Source organism: Aureobasidium subglaciale (genome assembly GCF_000721755.1).
Source record: "Aureobasidium subglaciale EXF-2481 unplaced genomic scaffold scaffold_4, whole genome shotgun sequence".
Classification (NCBI taxonomy): Eukaryota; Fungi; Ascomycota; class Dothideomycetes; order Dothideales; family Saccotheciaceae; genus Aureobasidium; species Aureobasidium subglaciale.
The window spans coordinates 499,522-519,221 of NW_013566991.1; the positions used below are offsets into that span (position 1 = coordinate 499,522).

The window sequence follows — 19,700 nt, forward strand, 5'->3', positions numbered from 1 at the left end:
CTTGAGGTGTCGGATCAGAGCATGATCCAATGGTGAGAAGCCTGGAAGGAAATACTGTACTTTCACTTTGTAGAAGCATCAAATTGAGACTGGACGTTTCGATGACGGACAAAAGTAGTCGTCAGCTTCTGGAGTTGAGGAGGCAGGTTCTCGCATCGTTGGGCCCAAGTCACACGGGCCCCGACGCTATCGGCGGTCAAGGTATACTTCCAGTAAGATACCGTATATCACAACTAGCACCAAGGACGAAGAACTTTACGTGGGATAGGTAGATGGTAGGGTCAATGCATACTATTAGAACTGCTGACTCGTCCGACTCCCTTTCCTCGCCTATTTTATTTGAGAGCAACTCTCTGTTCCGTTCGTCGTGTGACGTGTGTCATACTCTAGCTTAATACCGAGGTGTTCCTATAACGATCAGCTACCGCATATGGAGGACGTTGATCCAAATAATCGAGCAAAGAAACTTTTCGAGCTGGCATGCGATGTGGCGGATTGACACCATCACCAGTTGGACCCACTGAAGTCAGTGTTGCTTCTAGCGGCCGCATCCTTTCTCCTTATCTCATCTCTCATGTAGGGAATAGCGAGGTGGCCGAAGACGTAGGGCTGGTAGCCGCGACGAGATACATGGGCTGTCTGTGGAGCATCTGGAAGCCTGAAAGCAGGTGGGCGCACAGGCATGTTTGAGTTGGGGCGCAAATTAGAGGCCGCAGCACGGGCAGGAGTAGACCAAGTAGAAGCATATGGGTCCGGTCCAAAAGATGAGGGACTCGACTGGCTGTAGGCAGTAGTAGACTGGTTGTAATAGTTGGTGGAGTGAGGTGACGACAGACCAGGGGGTCTCGACATGGGGTACATGGCGGAACGAGGTTGAGTTGATGCAGAGAGTCGTGCCGCCGTAAGGGCACTAGAGGTGAGAGTGGAGCGTGCAGTCTGATCAGATGAGCGAGCACCGGAGGTAGAGGCGGCGACCAGGACACTTTCCTAAAGTGCAGCCTGAGGCTGGGTGGCGCCGTGTCTCTGATCCAAGTGGTCATAATTGAGAACAAAGTCTCTGCGCTCGCGTCGCCAGTTGTTGGCATCAAAGAAGATGTACATGCCGCGTTCGCTACGCTCGCTTACACGGATAGGAGCAGCCATCTGGCTGTCCTTCATCATCCACTGCTGCAGCTCCTTGTGCCAGCGCCAGTCGCGGCTGTATAGCTCGCCAGCGGACATTTCTTGCACGACATCTCGCGGGTTCTGGTAGAATATGAAGAACAGCGTCTCGTCAGAGAAGGCACTCATGCGCGAAGCTAGCGCTGGAACGTTGGTGACCGTGTAGCCACCCGGCAGCGTAAACTCTGGAATGACGGGGCGCGAACGGTTGTCTGCGAATGGAGTGGAGAAGGTGGTGAACAGCGGTTCCGGGCTGTCGAGATCGAGACCTAGCGAGTTGATGTCGACACCCATGGTGAAGGCAGAAGCGGCGTCGTTACTGCGGATCTTCGCCAGCAGACCAGGTAGGCCCCATTGTTCGGCCTCGGACATGTCTTCGTATGGCTTCAACTGCTGTGGCGCGACTTGGCTGGTGATGGGAGCGTCGACCATTTGAGGGGCGAAGTTGGACGAGTGTTGCGAAGGTTGTTGTTGGGCACTAGATTGACCGATGGGTAGCTGTTGCTGCATCAGACCGAGCTGGTGGTCGATGCCGGGTGGGTTGGCAGGTCTGGGACGTGCCGACTCGGAGCCAAAGGCGGCGTCTTCATGAGGGTAACCGTTGGCGCGGCCATTGCTCAGGGGCGGGAAGTCGTCGGGAGCATGCTCACTGTCAGCGTGATCAGAGGTTGGGGATTGTCCGTCGTATTGAGTGTCGAGGTTGGACTGGTCGGCTTGTGGTGACTCGTGCGTTGTGGCAGACACGGAACGCTGGGGCTGTTGTTGCTGCTGAGAGAGAGGTTGCTGAGCGGGCGGCTGCTGCTGCTGCTGCTGCTGCTGCTGCTGCTGAGGGATGGCACGTTGTGCGGGTGCTTGCTGGGGTGTACGCATGGCAGTGGCATTCCAGGCCTGTGAGACATTTGCCTGCTGCGGTTGCGGACCGAGCGAGGGGAAATCGCTGCTTTGCTGGTCAGCCGAGTTGCTCTGCCCAACAACGATACAATGGCCGGAAGTAGTGCGTCGACCGTTCGGGATGCCCAGCACAGCCGAGGCAAACGAGGCGTCGTTGTGGAAGAGGGCGTGGTATCGTCGTCTTGCTCTTCCACTGCCTCCTCGGCTAGAGCCAGTTCCCGACGCCATCAAAGGATGCAGAATAACAATGGGTTCGTGCAATATGCGATGAAGAGTGCTGCAATGGGATGAAAGGGTCTTGGACGTACGAGAGATCTAGAGGAGCTTGTGAAGCCGACCCTCCAATTGCTTGCGCAAAACCGGCAAGTGGTGTGCGTGACGGCGCGCTGAGCCCAGGCGCTCCTGCTCCCACCGCTGTCCCTGATGCTGCTCCTGCTCCTGCTCCGATGGGCATACCGAAAGCCCAACTCGATCCTCCACTCAGCTTGCTGCTCTGTCCTGCTCTTTGAGATGCGAGCGGCGTGTTGCGACTTGCGCTTGGTTGTGTCTGGAATGCGTTGCCTGCCATTGGGCGAAGTGTTTGCTGTCCGCTTCCTGCAAACTAATGTCAGTCCCGGCTTCTCTCTCCATCGTTACTCGGCTGCTGAGATCGTCTCGCGATACATGTCTTGAGACGCGTGTTACTCGGACAACATTGCGTGCGCCTTATGACATGCGCCCTCGACTCAAAGACTGTGACGAAATTGCGCAGACCGTGTGAGACATCTCAACGTACCTGTACGGTTCATCACGAGAGTGTGTAAAGGCAAGGGTCGACTGGATGTCAAATGATTGGCGTGCTAACGTTGCGACAGCTCACTGGGAATCACTAATGATGTTGGCCTTGCTCTCGTCTCCAGAGGCTGGCCTCGGCTGCATTACGGGTCTACCCGCCGCTAGCTTCTTTGAGCCCTCTCTATGTCGATCATCTCGTGCTCAATACTAAAGTACTTGTCGTCTTTCTCACGCGACCAGCATGAATATTCGAGACGTCGGGCACGGTGTTGGTCCTCGCCTTCCGACCCTACCCAAACCCTACTAGATGCCAGGCTACTACGTGGGTTGTCGCTTACTAAGAGGCGTTGAACTTGACGGCCGAACCTGGTGTGTTGTCCTGCTTGATGGTAATCGATTATCGGAAAAGATTGGGTATATGTACAGAATGTGCATGCTCATACACATTAGACAGTCTTGGTCTGGTCCTTTGCCTGCATCTTCCGTCTCGCAGCAAGCACCATCTCCTCTCTTCTTCGCTTCAGAATTTCAGATCTTTCTGTCTTGTTCTGAGACCAACCCTTTGTGCCTGTTGCTTCAGACTCTTGACTGCCTTCTTGGGTACTGAGACGCGACGAGAGGTTGTATCGAGTAATCAGATCGGGGTTGACTTTTGCTTCTGCGACAGGTCTGCTGGCAGCAGGTGGGGCTGCGGCACGAGGGATCGGAGGTTGGAATGATGGTGGGGGCTATGTTCGGTGTCAGTCACTACACTCTCTACCCTCCTTTAAGACCACGTCCACGTACCGTCTCCAAAGTCCTTCCACCAAGCAACCTCTCTACAGTCGCTTGAACGCTGCCTCCGTTGCGATGCAAGTCCCATATGATTGCTCGTCTGTCCAGTTGAGGATACATCTGGGCTACTGCTTCGACATGCTCAGGGTTGACTTGACGCCCTCCGTTACGGCCAGAAGATTGTGACGATGGGAGAGTGGGCCCAGAGAACCAGCGATATAAGAGAAAGCCGACGACAGCGACCGCAAATATCTGCCCAAAGTTGATGGTTTCCGAGGCCATGTTGCAAAGATATCTTGTTGGTCGCGCTGGCGATGACGGATATCAAGAGCGGCTCGCTAAGGTGGCCTGACACGAGAATTCCAGATAATCCCCAGGTCTCAAGAGAAGTTGCTGTGATGTCTGAAGACAAGTATTGCGACAGCAGGGGCAGTCTTGAACGTGCAGCAAAGCGTCAGCGTCACGACTCACCAGCGTCGGATGGGAGACGTGCTCTCGGCAGCGCAGGGCTGGGCCGCTCAAGCCGCCGGCGCTGCCGCTATCTCCGTCGCAATCGATAAGCCTCTGGGCACACCTTGCTGTGTAAAAGCATGCCGGGCACATGGCCTTCCGAACCAGACCGATCTCCTGTCGCCGTCCTTACAGAGTGCGTGCAAGTCTTGACTCTTGACCTTCAGTGTACTGTCCATTTGCGCAAGTACCATCTTCTTGAGCACTCCAGTCACGAGGTCACGGGGAAATTGGGCAACGTGCAGTGGAGCCACGACTGATCGTTCCTGCCTCGTCTTTGCTGCCCCGCGTTTGCAACGACGACTTGTCTCGATAGCCCTCTCAGCTGCATCTCGTATCGCTCCTTCACCGCATCTCCTTGGGAATCTTCGGCCTCCACCAGCGACCTCGTCGCAACTCCACTCAGCCCTGCCTGTCTCGTCATCTGCTCAAAGTCCCGCAAAGACCGCTTACTGCCGACTGCCGCCTCCGAGGGTCTGGCCACGACCTACCCATCCAACGCCCAGGCCCCCATCGTAGCCTTCCGTTTGCTCTGCAGCACATCAGAGTAGCCACAGTCTGCGTGCCCTGAGACTCTCGCTCCGTATGCACATGTGCTTTTCCTGCCTCTGAAGCCGTCTTCGCACTGCCCACATCCATCTTGCCCGTCACCACCCAGACCATCTGCTCAGGACTACGACACACCCCAACGAACCTCTCGACCTTCGCCCAACATACGGTTCAAATCACGCAGCCGCCCAGCTGACAGCAACATGGGCTTGGCATACAACGTTTACCTCAACTGCAAGCGTATCTACGGCTGCAAGACCTGCAAGACCCATCTTGCCGACCACGATGACATCGTGAGCAGAGTACGTCCTCATGAATGCAATACGTTTTGGGTTCCTCCAAGCTTACGTTTGCAGAACTTCAGAGGCCAGCACGGCAAGGCTTTCCTCTTCAACAATGTCGTCAACGTCATTTCTGGCGAGGCTGGCGAGCGTAACATGACCACTGGGAGACATGTCGTGCGAGACATTACCTGCCGGCAGTGCAAAGAAACGGTTGGATGGAAGTACGACAAGGCTTACGAACCCGCCGAAAAGTACAAGGAGGGCAAATACATTCTCGAAGCCGAATTGCTCTGCAACGTCAACTGAGTATGCCACCTCGTTGCTTTACAATGGTCGGCAAGGCGTTTTGCTGGGATGATGGTTATGAGAACAACGCAAGGAGTTATGGCACCAAAGCATGGAGCTGGTACGGAAGTCCTGTTTATTTTATTGTCTGGAGTTATGGGCGAAGAGGGTCACTTGCTCCTCGAAACACGACTGGCGAGTGGTGATGTCAGTGTTTGCTATTTATCGGCTCGAACCTATGCTGCATGAAACATGTGATCAATCAATTTAATCTTCACTGCGACCAATAAACCAAAAGCTGTTGTACACATACGGGCTACCAATTGCCAATGATCCAAAATTATGAAACGACTCTCTCGGATCTCGCGATTCACACACACTGCTCAGTGTTCAAGTTCAAAGACGACCTTCTGCACCTTCATCTTGTCAAAAAGGTCATAACCTTCGAGGGCTTCCGAGAGCGGCATGACCTTCTCGAACATGAAGCCAAGCAGATGTTGCTTATTCTTGAGCTTCTCTAGCGCCTCTGCGAAGATTGAGCGGACAGGGCAACGACCCATCTGAACGCGCAAGTTCTTGTTGTAAGCCTGGTTACCTGTCCAAGGAATCTATATGCTCGTTAGTCACTAGTACACACCACACTTGTTGAGTCTGGAAAGTGCTTACCTCTGCGTTGTGTACACCAACACTTGAGATGATACCCCAAGGTCTGAGAAGATCGTAGCCGAGCTTGAGGGCAGGCGACAGACCTACGACCTCGATCACAACATCTGCACCTCTGCCGTTGGTGAGCTCCTTGACTCTCTTATCCAAGCCATCCCTGTCAGTCATGAAGTTCCAGGGTTCGGCTCCGAGGTCCTTGGCTTGCTGTAGTCTGCTATTCACACTGTCGACGGCAAGAAGGTTCTTGGGCTTGTAGTCCAAGGCATTGACCAGTGCACACAGACCGACGGGTCCCAGACCGAGCAATACAACTGTGCTTTCCTGTGCTTCCTCCTTGCTCAACTCCTTGAATGCATTCTTTGCCGCGAACATGCCGGTGGGGAAGATGTCTGCCATCAGAACCAAAGCCTCCTTCTCAAGACCTTCAGGGGCCTTCATGACAGTACCCTCTGCAGTAGGAATACGGACGTACTCGGCCTGACCACCATCAAGCTTCGGGCAGCCAAAGAGGAGAGACTTTTCGCAACGAGATGAGAATCCATGCTTACAGTAAAAACATTCACCACAGGAAGTGGTGAAGGGAGAGACGACGAGATCGCCTACTTTGAGGGTCTTTACGCTCTTGCCGACTTCTGTGATTTTGCCTGTGAATTCGTGGCCCATGATGAAGTCTGTGTCTGAAGCCTGGTGGCCACGGAAGACGTGCAATTCACTGAAACCTGGTCAGATGGATGTGAGATGATCCATTTGCAATTGTACCTTACCTTCCGCAGAGAGCTGTGTATTCGACCTTGACGATGACATCTCCATCATCCTGGATCTTGGGGATTGGACCTAACATCCTGCAGTGAGCCTTTTGGATCTACCACATTTGTTGATCGATCAATACATACGATCCTCAATCACAACCTTGTGAGGTCCCTTGAACACGACTGCTTTCATAGTTTGCGACATCTTTACCAATTCCTTGATCGGTTTGATCCTTGAACTTTCTCAACTTGGGTCAGGCTCTCTCACTTTATAGTCGTACTCCCGAGGCTCGGTCTTTTGGCGGGGCAGCAGTAAGCAAGCAGCGGGGTCGGAGCGTCATCAGCTCTGCTAAGGAACCCTCTCACCCCAGAAGCTCGAGTTTTGACCGTCTTGCGATCAACACTCGACTTTTTGCTAAACCTCGACCCATACCGTGATCGGGCCTGTTGGAGTTTGGAAGGCGCGCAGGGCGCAAGAAGCGAGTAACTCCAGCGGTGGCACACCGGTGGTTGAATCTCGTCATTGTTCTAGATAGAAACTCGCTGGGGGTTCCCGCCCTTTGGAACAGAAGAAGCGGTGGTTCCTCTTGCCCGAAAGCTAGCAGTTCAACACGCTTGGTTCACAGAACTCTCAACTTTTCCACCATGGTCTCGCGATACACCATTCTGACACGGTATGTATCGCAGACGAATTTGATTGACGATTGCCTCGTACAGCTTTGGCTTCTGACTGGTGCCCTCTCACTGGTAACTGGAATAGCGATTTCTGCGGCTCAAACATCTGATTTGAGCAATGCTGAGAATAATCATCAGAAGCTGATTAGACCATCCCACGTAAGACAAATGTCATTCTGTGTTTCACTCTGGAGCAGGAGATATCGAGATATGCTGTGGTTCTAGTGGTTCTAGTGGTTGCCGTCAGACATTTTCACTCGAACCACAGACCAGTCTCGTTGAGATATCCTTGGTGCTTCGACATGAACACAACATACCCCCTTGTCATGGCAAGCCGTGTCTTTGGAAATTATCTGATCATAAGTGAACTTGTTTCCAGATATTGTCCTAGACGTGGTCTTCGTCGCAGAGACTTAAGTCAAGCAACGTCTCAACTGACAATGCAGAGAAATTCACCCTAATCATTTGATATGAGTTTTTCGATGGCCAGCAACAACTCTAATAGAGCTGCCAATCCGGCTCTGGCTGAAGAAGTCATCGAGTCAATCACACAATCGTTTCTCAGCGATCCCCCCAGTATGGCCTTCCTATTTGAGATCAGAAACTGGGAGCTGGCCAGACTGGTCTTCCGTCTACAGCGGGATGATATAGATGCACTTGCCGCCGACAACCCCGAACTCGAATATGCTCTCAACCTGCAACTCCAAGAATTGAGTATCGCCGAGACTCTAATCGCCGACGAGAGCTTCGCCATCAGAGCCGTGATACAATATGAGGAAGAGTACAGGCTCGCCGTGAGCATAGCTCAAAATCATCTTGAAGCAGAGGCCGCACTCTTGACTTGCACGGGCTGTGAGTCAAGATTTACAAGGCATCAAAGCTACAAAGCTCCTTGCAACCACTTCTACTGTATGGAGTGTCTCGCAAACTTCTTCGAGTACACGATCAATGACGAGTCACTGTACCCACCCAAATGCTGTGGTCAGGAGATTCCGTTCGAAGGCATGAAGACTTTACTCGACAATAAGCTTATCACGAGATATGCAAAGAAGCAGGTCGAGTACGATACCGAGGCCACAAAGAGGACTTATTGCAGTGTATCTACCTGTAAAGGATTCGTACCTGCCTCCAATACCATCAACGAAGTAGCGACCTGCCCCACTTGCGGCAAACGCACATGCACGATTTGTAAAGCAGCTGCGCATCGAGGCGACTGTCCCAGAGATGAGGACACACAGAGCTTACTCTCGCTAGCTAAGACGGAGGGTTGGCAGCGCTGCTACAACACAAAGTGTCACCGTGTGGTTGCGCTCACGACTGGATGCAATCACATAACGTAAGTGAACGTTGATGCTGGTGGATCGTTGATGTAGCTAACTGTTCGGTAGGTGCGTTTGTGGAGCTCAATTCTGCTATGTCTGCGGTGCTCGTTGGAGGACTTGTGACTGCCCTCGATGGAATGAATCATGGCTTGTCGATGGAGGCGACAGACCTCGTCATGCTGGACATAGACTCTTCCAGCCGCCTCAAGACTGATGTTAGCAAGCCTGTCAGGTCCGTAGTGCTCTCACACACAACAACATACCCTGATCCTCTCTACCTTGCTTTTCAGTCTGCGCAGACCCCATCTGAAGGACGTACATAACTTTTGTCCCACATGCAATTGGCATCTTCAAATTGTCGGTACAACACCATCAGCGAAGGTGTAGACACCCTCATCCAACCAATATCATGCAGTCTACTGCCTTCAAACACGACCTCATTCTCATCCAAAGGATCATCGTCGACTTCACAACCATGAGCTTCACGATCGAAAGTTGCAGGATCCTATTCATCCCAAAGCCATTGGGCGTCTGTCCTGACCAAGTTGACGTAGCTGAGCGCATCTTTACAACCCCTCCCAGTCCTCATCAGCTTTGGCTGCAAGATGGACTCGAGAGCATCGTCGTCAATGTGAAAACAGTAATTGTATGAAGGAACGCTGTCAAGTATGCTCTCGATACCGTGCTCAGTCACATTAGGAGGAGCCCTGGACTTGACATCCGCAGGAGTCCACTCTCGAAGTTTCTTTCAGATCTGGATTTTGCTTGGATCGTTCAACTCGACTCCTTCGTGGACTATCATGTGCGGAATATGGTACTGCTCCTCGAGTTGCTTTTCCCGCATCAGACTTTGTCGAAATTCTTGCTCTAGCATGTCGGTACAGTGTCTCCAGGCGGCGTCATTGCCATAGGTGCAGCGGTAGACGACAAATCTCCAGTCATGTAAGTGATTACGTTCCACGAAGTCAGAGAACCCTGGCACTCCTCGAAGATGGCGATATGATTGTCGAGAAAGCTTGATCGTCTGGGAGAAAGATCTGATGCCGCTGGTCAAGGTCGAATGACTTGGACGAAAGTAACGAGACAACATGGTGACCAGATTCCTGTCAACTTCCTTCGGTATGGCAATAGACGGGTAAAATGAAGCGATTGAGATTGTGCGCAGACTCAATATTGCAAATTTGAAACAAGAAAGACCTCGTTCGCGCAGACGATCGCTCTTGCTATCGGAGTGAGGAAGTCACCATGAGAGAAGAACAGAAGAGATGGAGCTGCATGGCTCTCACGTCTTCTGCCTCCTTCATTCGGTATGCCGGCCTTCACTAACGTATGGATCAGCTGTCACCGCAGCTTGGTCACGAAAGCGGAAGATGTGAGGAGTCTGTGAGAAGCAAAAAGAAGGGAAGCAAAACGTACAGCAGCAGGGATTCCCACGTGGTCACCCACCGTAGTACTAATCTGCCGTTCAACTGCTTATATATGGCAGAGCGGACGGGATGCCCAGTTTTCAGCTGACTATGGCCGTACGTGGAGGATCATCTTCTTAGGATCAATATGTACTTTATGTTGACAATTAGCTGGAAACGCTGAGAGCATTGAACATCAACCAGCACACGAACCGCACTCAGTACCAAGTCGATGAACCAGACAGCAAACATGTAAACCTTTGAAAACGAGTGTGAGTTTCCTCGAGGGGACCGCTAAATCGCATACACAAAAATTCCCCACATAGATAAAACACCTTGCAAATGCTATGATGGGAGTGACGCCCTATATGCTCCCTCAAGTCGAGCAATGCAATCCCTTATATGCTTCCCCACTACCACGCCATGACCCATCAGCCACGACTTCAAATCTAGCTTTACATCCTTTGTTTCTGGTGGCTTGCACGCCGCCATTTTGTAGCCATGGCAAGAGATTTTTGCATTGACTGACGTCGAAGAGGGAGAGATGGGGACATCCGTCTACCACGCTCTCGACGCCTTGGCCTGTAACTCGTACACAGCCGCGTACGGACAGATATTCAAGCTCTAGTAGGTGAAGGCCGATGCAGCGGAGACTAGAGTCTGAGACTGCAGAACCGCAGAATGCGAGGTCGAGGTGTGTCAGGTGCGTAAGGCCCAATGACAGGACCTCAGTCGCCGTATCCGAGAGCGCGCAACAAAAAGACTGTGAAGCCGGTCAGCAAAGTGAAGCAGCATTGGAGAGTATCAAACGTACCAAATCCAGCTCTTTGAGCCCCCTTGCCGCATTCGCGATGCCCACGATGGCTTGATCGGTGAGGTAAGTGCAGTCGGCTAGAACGAGCTTACGTAATCGTGGAAAGTTATATAATCCCCAGTGTTGGAAGCCTTGATCAGTGACTGATGTGCAGCGTGTGAGATCAATGCTTTCGAGCCGATTAGCCGCGTGTGCAGCTATATGCGCCATACTTCTATCCTGTACATGTTTGCAATAGCTGAGTGTCAAGCGCTTGAGTCCAGCAGCTCCTATCACAGTGCCTGGCGCAGGTTGATCTGCTTGTGGCACTACTGCACTACTCGTGCCTCGCTTCAGTGCCGGACGACGAGATGATGTTGCTACGGGTTGGGGCAGAGGAGCTGCGTGTCCAGGTGGTGGTTGTGGTACTATCCAGCCTATGATACGCGCTAAAAGGTTGTCGCCGACCTTGCGGCAATTGCTCAAGTCAATGTCTTCTAGGCGTTTGGCGCGTCCTACAAGGTCTAGTATGCTTTGTCCTGTCACATCCCAAACGCTGCGCATCTTCCAGCTACGTACACTTTCACCACAGCATTCGACTAGTGCAGCGAAGCCATCATCTGTTACGTGAAAGCAGTTATTTATGTTGACATGCCATGCGCGGGTTCCAACAAATGGACAGATTGCTTCCTTTAGGGCATGATCTGTGACGCGTCGATTGTATCGTGACAGATCAAGATCGTGTAGAATGTCCGGACTAGTGGTCAACAGTCGAGTCCAGTGAGGGGAGACCAGTCTAAGGCGCATCAAATCTGGCAGGTCCAGAAACTGGAAAACTTTGCTAAGCACTGTATCCGGCAGCGGGCCACGTCCTGAACGGCTCGATGGTCTGCCAAACACGCTGGGTCGCCTACTAATAGGTCGACGGGTCTCAGATGCAGGAGAGAGAGATGAGAGAGACGATCTTGGTTTCAATGGTGATGAAGGCAGCGCGCGGCCTGCAGACGGCGGTGATGGTTGTCTGTGTGTGGGATCGTGCATGACAGGCTCGGGGGACGGAGGGGCAAGTGAGCTTCTCCTTGACTTTCCGCGCACATTATCGATTTCAATGCTGAAAAACGGATCGGGATCCATTGGCTCAGTCATGACAGGAGACATGTCTCTTATGATTGCACTTTCCGCCTCTGTATTGCTGAAAGTGACGGTAGGTACGCTCTTCTTCCACTGATCCTCCTGTGGTAGAGCTGACAGGGCTTCAACGGCAGAAGGGGCGTCTGGCAGAATAATGTCTGTATCTTCGACTTCTTTCAGTCTCCGCTTAGCTTCCTGCTCAACCTGCTTGCGCAAACTCGAGGACCAGTTTCTCCAGAGTTCATCAAGCACCTGCCCTGTGATACGAAGGCATTCAACACTGTTGATAGATCGTACTGTGGCAGTCCGCTTGGGGGCAAGTGAGAGACTGGTGACTTCACCAAAGTACTGTCCAGGCTTGAGACGAGCCCGCACTCGCTGCACAGGCGACAGCATACCTGTCATGCCATTGATTTTGTTACCAGGCGCCTCAGTCACAACTTCGACTTCGCCGCGCACGAGGAAGTAGACATCTCGACCTTGCGAGCCTTGGGTTATCACATCTGTAAATGGGCCAAATGAGCATGGTTGAGCGTTGACGCCCAGGAAATGCAGAATCTCGGCGGAGAGTCCTGCAAATAAGGGCAACTCCTGCAGAATCTGGCGTACAGTCAAATTTGCGTTTCCCAGGACACTGTTGGCTGCAGCTTCGGCAAGACTGGGGCTGGGAGATTTGCGACGCTTGTTGCTGTCGTCCTGGATTCCTACGTCTTGCATATCGACATCGCGCTCGACAAAGTCACGCGATCGTTTGCGCAAGCCAGAAGAAGCAACAGGAGCGACGCGTTCCTTTTTCAGGCGTTCAAGGATGGCCAATCGTTCCGCAGCCTCGTCACGTATGGCACGCTCGACGGCGGGAAAGGCTGGGAGGACCTTTTGTAGGTCCTCCTTGTTGAGCTTCAAGACCAAAGATCGTAGCTGAGCAATGACGGTAGCGGTGCGCGGAATGTCCATCAAGATGCCGATCTCGCCAAAGAAGGCGCCGGGTTTGAGCTCGGCATAGGTACTTTCTCCATCTCTTGACGTGACTCTCAGCGACCCCCGGACCAGCCAGTACATGGCTTTGGCGTCATCGCCTTCGGTGAGGATGTACTCGTGCGGTTGGAAGAGCTGTGGGCGTAGGAACTTTCCGATGGCAGCGAGGAAGGAGTCTGGGGCCGAGGCGAAGAGCGGAAAGGAGCGCAGACGGTCTGTCAGCTCGAGAGGCAGGCCATGGATGGTCGAGGCCGTCAGCGGCGACGAGCGTATCGGGCGGCTGGGATTGGATTCGTGGTCGTATGCGCGGAGGAGAGACAGGGGATCGTTGGAGGACAGAGCGGACGGAGGTTGGTGCCGACGCATTGTTCAGGTCAGGCACTCACACACGCGGCGGGAGGGGAAAGGGAAGTAGGAGACGAGCACGCGTGCCCAAGGTAGTACACGATGACACGCTGAAGAAAGTGAGAGCTCGACTGTGCACGGGGCACTGGCGGGGATGGCGGTGTGGGCGATGACAGCAGCGATTGCCGTTGCTGTTGCGAATGCGCGTCCGAGAAGCAGCGGCCGTACCTGAGGCTGGAGAGTTGAAACAAGAAGGCTGCAACGAATCTCACCACCTGCTCAGCATGCCACTTGGTCCGTCACCCAACAGTCTCGTCTTCGCGACTCTTGCACGAGGGGGCAGCTGTGCACTATGACGCGCAAAGGGGTCTCGCTGTGGACTTAGATGCCTTTCTATTACTAGATGGCCTGCGGTCGTGGATAGCTTTGCTGCATCCGAAACGCCAGCTCGTCACCGTCTTTCTAATCAGAAGCTCTAGAAGCCAATCCTCACCGCCTTTGGCATCTAGCGCAATGCACCTTATTCCATCTCTCTGGAACATCCCCAGATTATGTCTCCTACATACTTGGGTAGGTAGCTCGAGGACACGCTGCTGCTCTGAAAGACACGAGTTCATGACTTGTCCATAAGCGTCATGGAAAAAAGAATGGGCGGCAGGTGCGGAACGGTACGAGTGACTTTCGGATGGCAGTTTCAAGTGCTGATGACATAAAACCCAACCCTCGCGAGTCATCGCCTAGATCTACAGGGACCCACGCGCAGTTTCAGCCTGCACGCGTAACATTCACGACCTTCTACTCACCTTGCTATCATGCCTGAGCAAACAAGGAAATTGACTGGCAGCTAAGCTACCGGTATGCTTCGGTCAAGGGTGCATCACTCTCTAATCCTTTGGATGGTGCATCGATCTCTATGGAGAGCGGAGCTCAAGTCCTTTTTCTGAGCCTCACCAAAAGGGAAGGCGCTCGGATCCTACCCTCACCCCGCACTGGTCGAAGCTCGACGTTGTGCATCTTGGTGCAATCGGGGCGTCGGGGTCGTCGGGCTTCGGTCTTCGGTCTTTGGTGGTGGATCTTGGGCGCTTGATCTGGACATCCTAACCATCACCAGGTGCAGCATGTCTGCAAACTCGAACCTCTCTCCAACGCAGTCGTCTGAAGTCTCGCTGCCAGGACAATCACGTCTGCCCTCTGCTCTGGCTCAGCCATCGCCGCTACCACCTGCGCGGCCTCCGGTTCATCTGTCGTCATCCACGTCTTCGGCTTCGGCACCCGCAACGCTACGGGATGCCCATGGCCGCCTGCTGAATCCTCGATCGTGCGTAACATGTCGTAAGCGTAAGGTCAAATGCGACAAACTACACCCGTGCTCAAACTGCTCTCGCGCCCACATCGAGTGTATCTTTCCGACTCCTGGCAGGGCCCCTCGCAAATCTCGCAAGGTCAGCGACCCGCGCGATGCCGAGCTGCTGGACAGACTGCGCCGTCTCGAGGGCCTTGTCAAAGGCCTCGGTGTAGACATCTCGAATCCCGAATCACTCCCTGATGCGGCGCCCGATTCGCACGTCGAAGAAGCCGACTTCCTCGAGCCTACCACATCACATCCCACCGTTCGCACATGTCCGAATCCACCCGACCAAACGCAACACAACAAGCGTGGAGATGATGATGATGATACACAATGGGCAGCAAAGAATCGACTTGTAGACGAATCTCGTAGCGCAAACTTCGAGACCAGATTTGGACGTCTAGTCATTAATGAGGGCCGCTCGCGATATGTGAACAACTCCTTCTGGGCCAATCTTAGCAATGAAGTTGAGGATCTCAAGGGTATACTGAACCAGGATACCGACGATGAGGCCGACGACCCCTCGCCCACTCACTCCCTGCCTGATCAGCATCACGGCTGGATCTTCAGTTTCAGTTCACAAAATGTTGACCTCTTATCCCTTCACCCTATTGCTGGTCAAATCGAGGCTTATTGGAACGTCTTCAAAGAACGCGTGGACCCCCTCGTCAAAGTACTTCATATACCCACCATTGAACCTACCGTCTTGGCATCCGCTTCACACCTCGCCAATCTCTCCAAGAGCTTCGAGGCTTTGTTGTTTGCCATATACTACGGTGCCACTACCAGTCTGTCAGAAGTCGACTGTCTGAATAAACTCGGAGAAGAGAAAGGTCTGCTTCTTTCGCGTTATAGATTTGGTGTCGAGCAAGCTCTTGCGAGGGCAAGTTTTCTCACGACAGAAGAGATGATGGTGGTGCAAGCGATCGTGATATTTCTTATATGTCTGCGCCGAAACAATGATGCCCGTGTCATCTGGACTCTGACTGGACTCGTTGTCCGCATCGCTCAGACACTCGGTGCTCATCGCGACGGCCTGCATTTCAATCTACCACCCTTTGAGATCGAGATGCGGAGACGGCTGTGGTGGCAGATATGTATACTGGATGTGCGCGCTTCTGAGGATCATGGTAGCGATCCAACCATCAGTGAGTAGTTCCCTCTGCATGTCTCCCTGTCAATCCGAGCTGATTGAAGTGTCCAGCCGAACAAGTTTTTGACACCAAGATGCCACTCAATGTCAATGACGAAGATCTGTTTCCTGCCATGAAGAAGCTACCGGAAGAGCGACAAGGATGCACAGACATGTCCTTTTGTCTGATTCGATTTGAGGTCGCGAACACTTTCCGTCGTCTCAATTACATCCCACCTGGTGAGCCTAGACAATGCGGTGATTTTTTCGCTTCAGTCACACTTGAGGATAAGGAACGTTGGATCAACGAATGCCACAAGCGGCTCGAAGAACGATACCTTCGGCATGTAGATACATCGGTCCCATTGTATTGGGTCACTGCCACAGTCGCACGGTTGATGATGAGTAAGATGTGGTTGATGATGTGAGTTTTTCAGGAAGGTTGGCCGTTGACGAGGACTAATAAACTCATAGCTATCATCCCTACCAAAGAAAGGATGGCGGCAAGAGCCTTTCTGAAGAAGTCCGAGACAAGCTTTTCATCACAAGTTTGGAAAATATTGAGTATGCTTCTCTCATGGAGACAGAATCACGTACAGAAAAGTGGAGTTGGCTGTTCAAAACATACATGCAGTGGCACGCGCTGGCGTTCCTGCTCGGCGAACTCTGCCATCGCACAAGCGGTGCTCTAGTTGATCGAGCATGGAATTCGATCGAAAAGTGTGTCCAGACTAGTTGGAAAGAGGCAGTCACCAAGGAAGAGTCGCGCAGCGGCCGTCTATGGAAACCACTGATGAAGCTCCTCGCGAAGGCACGCATGGCAAGATCTCAGGCCATACGAAAGAACGAGGCGATCAGGCAAGCAACACCTCCAGGCATGTCTCCGGCAATTCCACAGCCTCACATGGTCAGAGCACCGCTGAGCGTAGCGCAACTTTCCCGTTTCATGCGCCCTCCCGTTTATGGCACGCAACCTTTGGACTCAACTGAGTTGATGAATTCGCCAAAAAGTCTCGAAGCAGTAGTCCTCAGTGAAGACTCGATGGACATTTCACTCTTGGCGCCAGAGATCGGAAGTAGTATGGAGCAAGTTGCCTTGCCTATGGACACAAACACAGGCAATACTCCGCAATCAGCATATGGATCGTTCAGTAGTGCACCCTACCAAGGTCCGTCTCCACAAATGACAGCAATCAACAACTACCAAGCGACAAACCAACCAATGATCAATGGAGATTTAAACATGATTGGGAATAATACGACGCCTCCTGGTTTCAACAACAATACAACGCCTCCTGGCTTCTCGCCATTCGATCCGGCGGCCGATATTGACTGGCAGAACTGGGACCAACTTGTGAGGCAATTTGGCCTTGAGGACAATGCAGCAGTAGTGAATCCTGCTAATGGCCAGTCTGTGAGCTGGGCCGGTAATTGGGCTAACGGCAATGTCAGCACTGGCGGGTGGTTCTGATGGCGTAATTGATTGCCCTGTGCATACTTTGGGCTGCTAGAAACATGATACTAAAGACGAACCCTTTTTGCCGTCTCCACTGAATCATTACTCACTGTTTTGCGTGTTTGTTCAGATACTCGCCAAACTCTTGGACGATGGGAAAACTTGTCGAGTGTTGGCATGTCGGTTTGTACACGCATGAACAGCTTTGATGTTTCCAGATTGTCATGCTAGCTCGTCGCGCACAAGATCTTTAAGGAAGGTGCCAGAGTGTTGAAGCGACGAAGTCAACTTACAGTCAAACACTGGAGACGAGATACAAAAGCTACACCTATGCCGCCAATCTGTCATCCTTCTCTTCGACCAGATCATCCAAAATGAACCCCGTAAATCATCCCTTCGGCTCTGGCAGTAATAGATACCAAACCTCCTCTGCTCCATCTCACAGCACAAGAGCCGAGACGTCATCTTCGACAAGCTCGCTCATGCACTCTGCCCACGCAACTAAATCCAATTCTGGTTCAACAGCATCTCCGGCCTCGGCTTCTGATAAACCTACTCCCGCCATGATTTCTACACGTCCATTGCTTGGGGACATGGTTGTATCGATCAACCGTCAAAAGATGTTCAGCGATGACTCTGAGTGGACAGCCCAATTTCTCCTGAAGGAGCTTGGACGCACGCCTTCCGGCTCGCTGTCTATCGATCAGCTCTTGTACGCTTGCCTTTGTGGTGAGGTTGATGACAAGTTGCGCTGCAACATAGAGACTGCGGGAATCACTCTCGTCTGGATCTTGTCAGGCACTGACCAGCTGGGTGTCATTCGTAACGATAGTTCGCTGAAGGCTGCCGTCGTGGATCACCAGAACCACGGCAAGTACACTATGCATCTGTACGTCGTCAAGTTGAGAGGTAATTCGTCCCGTCTCTGAGCTCTGTTTGACCCGGTTCTGTAATCTAACAGCAATGCAGATGACAATGTCGTCCTTCCTGAGGCACAAGTTACCTCCTCGAGAACCTTCAACCTGCCCAAGCTCTCCGCCTTGAACAATCAATCCATCCTCAGCCCTGACCCCGGAGACCAGGACAATACTCCTAAGCCGGGTTTTACTTCCACCTTTTCCCACCAAAGTCGATAGGGTAGAACTATATCAACATGGATTAGTGAAAAAGGACCCCGAGGACCAGAAATCGAGACAGCTGAGCGAGCGAGCGGAGGAAGGAACCACCAGTCGTTGAGGCCTTAGGCGTCAAAGCTTTTTGCTCAGAATAACGTCCTGCGCCCAGAATATCGTGTGTACTAACATCACTCTGTCTTTACCTAAGAAGATCGCTTTCCGCGAATCGAAATCAGCTTTTGAAGGCTATCAAAAACATACCGATCGTTCTTGTCCATGTGTAGTCAGTCTATTGCTCAGACGATACTCTCCTTTCCTCTCACCGCCCCTCGTGACAGTAACCTTTGTCTACAAGTAATCTCTCACCTCCATACGCGGATACACAGACCCAACAGTAACCTGCCAACTGTTACAAGAGTACTCTCGTCCTTCTGCCGACACTCAAGCCTAGTCTCGGCTCAAAAATGCTCTGGTAGTACAAAGAAACACAATAAGCTTGCTAAGCTTCTGCCGAGATGAATCAAGCTATAGTTTGCAAGATTCCTTTTGTTGGTCGTACAGAGCTAGGATATGATGAGGCTATGCGTCATCGTCAGCAGGAATAGTCATGTTCATGAAATTAATTCATTGGGCCAAAAATGAGTGAAATGATTAGTGCTCTGGCATGAGAGATTTTGGTTTTCCGTGGCTCGGGTACCTCTCTCAATCGGTGGATCTAAATTCATGTGCCATGTGAATATCTTCGCAGGCCGAACCTGCAACTCTGACTAATCGGCACCTGCTACAGTAAGCACAATCACTGCGGCTTCCTTTCGTTTCGTGACTCGAAATCATTCGTTGTCTCGCAGTGTCGGCAACAAGTAAGGCGATAGCTGAGTGCCTCTTCTTCACTACTCCGACATGCTCGGACAACTTTCAAGGTGGAATTGTACCCATTGCAGCTTGTGCGCCCTTCGTTACTGGATTTCGGACTGGTTCGAGCGGGTGTGTGCAGCAGAATGCTCCGATGGCTGATATAAGGCTTATGGATAGCTGCGGCGAATGCATGTCACAGCACTATTGAGTGTACATGAACTGCTGTTAGAGCCTCAAAACTTGATTCTGCTGTATCGCTCAGGTTCAAGATCGATGTTCAGGAGTAAGAAGATACCACTCATCCGCTTCTACGTGGGGCTACACACAATGTCAGCACTACTACTACCTCACGGCTATTCCAATCACCCGGGTGGTGGATGTGAAGAAGTCCACGAGACACGAATACCAGATATCGTGTGCCGTCCTCCAGTTATTGGCTGCTGTCGGTCATTTCTGGTCGGATTGTTCCTGACCATCCCAGGCTCATCCCGACCACCCATTTAGACC

The 19,700-nt window shown here is 52.2% G+C and overlaps 8 protein-coding genes across 8 annotated transcripts; 4 read left to right on the plus strand and 4 right to left on the minus strand.

The window, feature by feature from the left end:
- Nucleotides 1–838: 838 nt before the first annotated feature.
- On the minus strand, nt 839–2,964 carry AUEXF2481DRAFT_548392 (uncharacterized protein). The gene is made up of 3 exons (XM_013491075.1): nt 2,716–2,964; nt 2,584–2,646; nt 839–1,438 (listed from the first exon to the last, which is right to left on the minus strand). Coding segments are annotated over exons 1-3 (516 nt in total). The 5' UTR covers nt 2,718–2,964; the 3' UTR covers nt 839–987.
- A 308-nt stretch (nt 2,965–3,272) lies between these two features.
- On the minus strand, nt 3,273–3,882 carry AUEXF2481DRAFT_2745 (uncharacterized protein; the record flags this gene model as incomplete). Its single annotated transcript, XM_013490688.1, has 2 exons — nt 3,273–3,554; nt 3,613–3,882. 2 exons carry the CDS (start codon nt 3,880–3,882, stop codon nt 3,273–3,275), a joined length of 552 nt encoding a protein of 183 aa, XP_013346142.1.
- A 980-nt stretch (nt 3,883–4,862) lies between these two features.
- On the plus strand, nt 4,863–5,249 carry AUEXF2481DRAFT_2746 (uncharacterized protein; the record flags this gene model as incomplete). Its single annotated transcript, XM_013490689.1, has 2 exons — nt 4,863–4,961; nt 5,016–5,249. 2 exons carry the CDS (start codon nt 4,863–4,865, stop codon nt 5,247–5,249), a joined length of 333 nt encoding a protein of 110 aa, XP_013346143.1.
- A 362-nt stretch (nt 5,250–5,611) lies between these two features.
- On the minus strand, nt 5,612–6,845 carry AUEXF2481DRAFT_27174 (uncharacterized protein; the record flags this gene model as incomplete). Its single annotated transcript, XM_013490795.1, has 4 exons — nt 5,612–5,836; nt 5,895–6,603; nt 6,656–6,725; nt 6,785–6,845. The coding sequence occupies 4 exons, from the start codon at nt 6,843–6,845 to the stop codon at nt 5,612–5,614; spliced, it is 1,065 nt and encodes a 354-aa protein (XP_013346249.1).
- A 952-nt stretch (nt 6,846–7,797) lies between these two features.
- AUEXF2481DRAFT_2748 (uncharacterized protein) lies at nt 7,798–8,851 on the plus strand (the record flags this gene model as incomplete). The annotated part of the gene is made up of 2 exons (XM_013490690.1): nt 7,798–8,651; nt 8,704–8,851. The coding sequence occupies 2 exons, from the start codon at nt 7,798–7,800 to the stop codon at nt 8,849–8,851; spliced, it is 1,002 nt and encodes a 333-aa protein (XP_013346144.1).
- A 1,568-nt stretch (nt 8,852–10,419) lies between these two features.
- AUEXF2481DRAFT_63294 (uncharacterized protein) lies at nt 10,420–13,308 on the minus strand (the record flags this gene model as incomplete). Its single annotated transcript, XM_013490970.1, has 2 exons — nt 10,420–10,806; nt 10,858–13,308. 2 exons carry the CDS (start codon nt 13,306–13,308, stop codon nt 10,420–10,422), a joined length of 2,838 nt encoding a protein of 945 aa, XP_013346424.1.
- Nucleotides 13,309–14,405: 1,097 nt separating this feature from the next.
- Nucleotides 14,406–17,238, plus strand: AUEXF2481DRAFT_27177 (uncharacterized protein; the record flags this gene model as incomplete). The annotated part of the gene is made up of 3 exons (XM_013490796.1): nt 14,406–15,783; nt 15,840–16,191; nt 16,242–17,238. The coding sequence occupies 3 exons, from the start codon at nt 14,406–14,408 to the stop codon at nt 17,236–17,238; spliced, it is 2,727 nt and encodes a 908-aa protein (XP_013346250.1).
- A 359-nt stretch (nt 17,239–17,597) lies between these two features.
- AUEXF2481DRAFT_2751 (uncharacterized protein) lies at nt 17,598–18,359 on the plus strand (the record flags this gene model as incomplete). Its single annotated transcript, XM_013490691.1, has 2 exons — nt 17,598–18,132; nt 18,193–18,359. 2 exons carry the CDS (start codon nt 17,598–17,600, stop codon nt 18,357–18,359), a joined length of 702 nt encoding a protein of 233 aa, XP_013346145.1.
- Between the last annotated feature and the right edge of the window lie 1,341 nt (nt 18,360–19,700).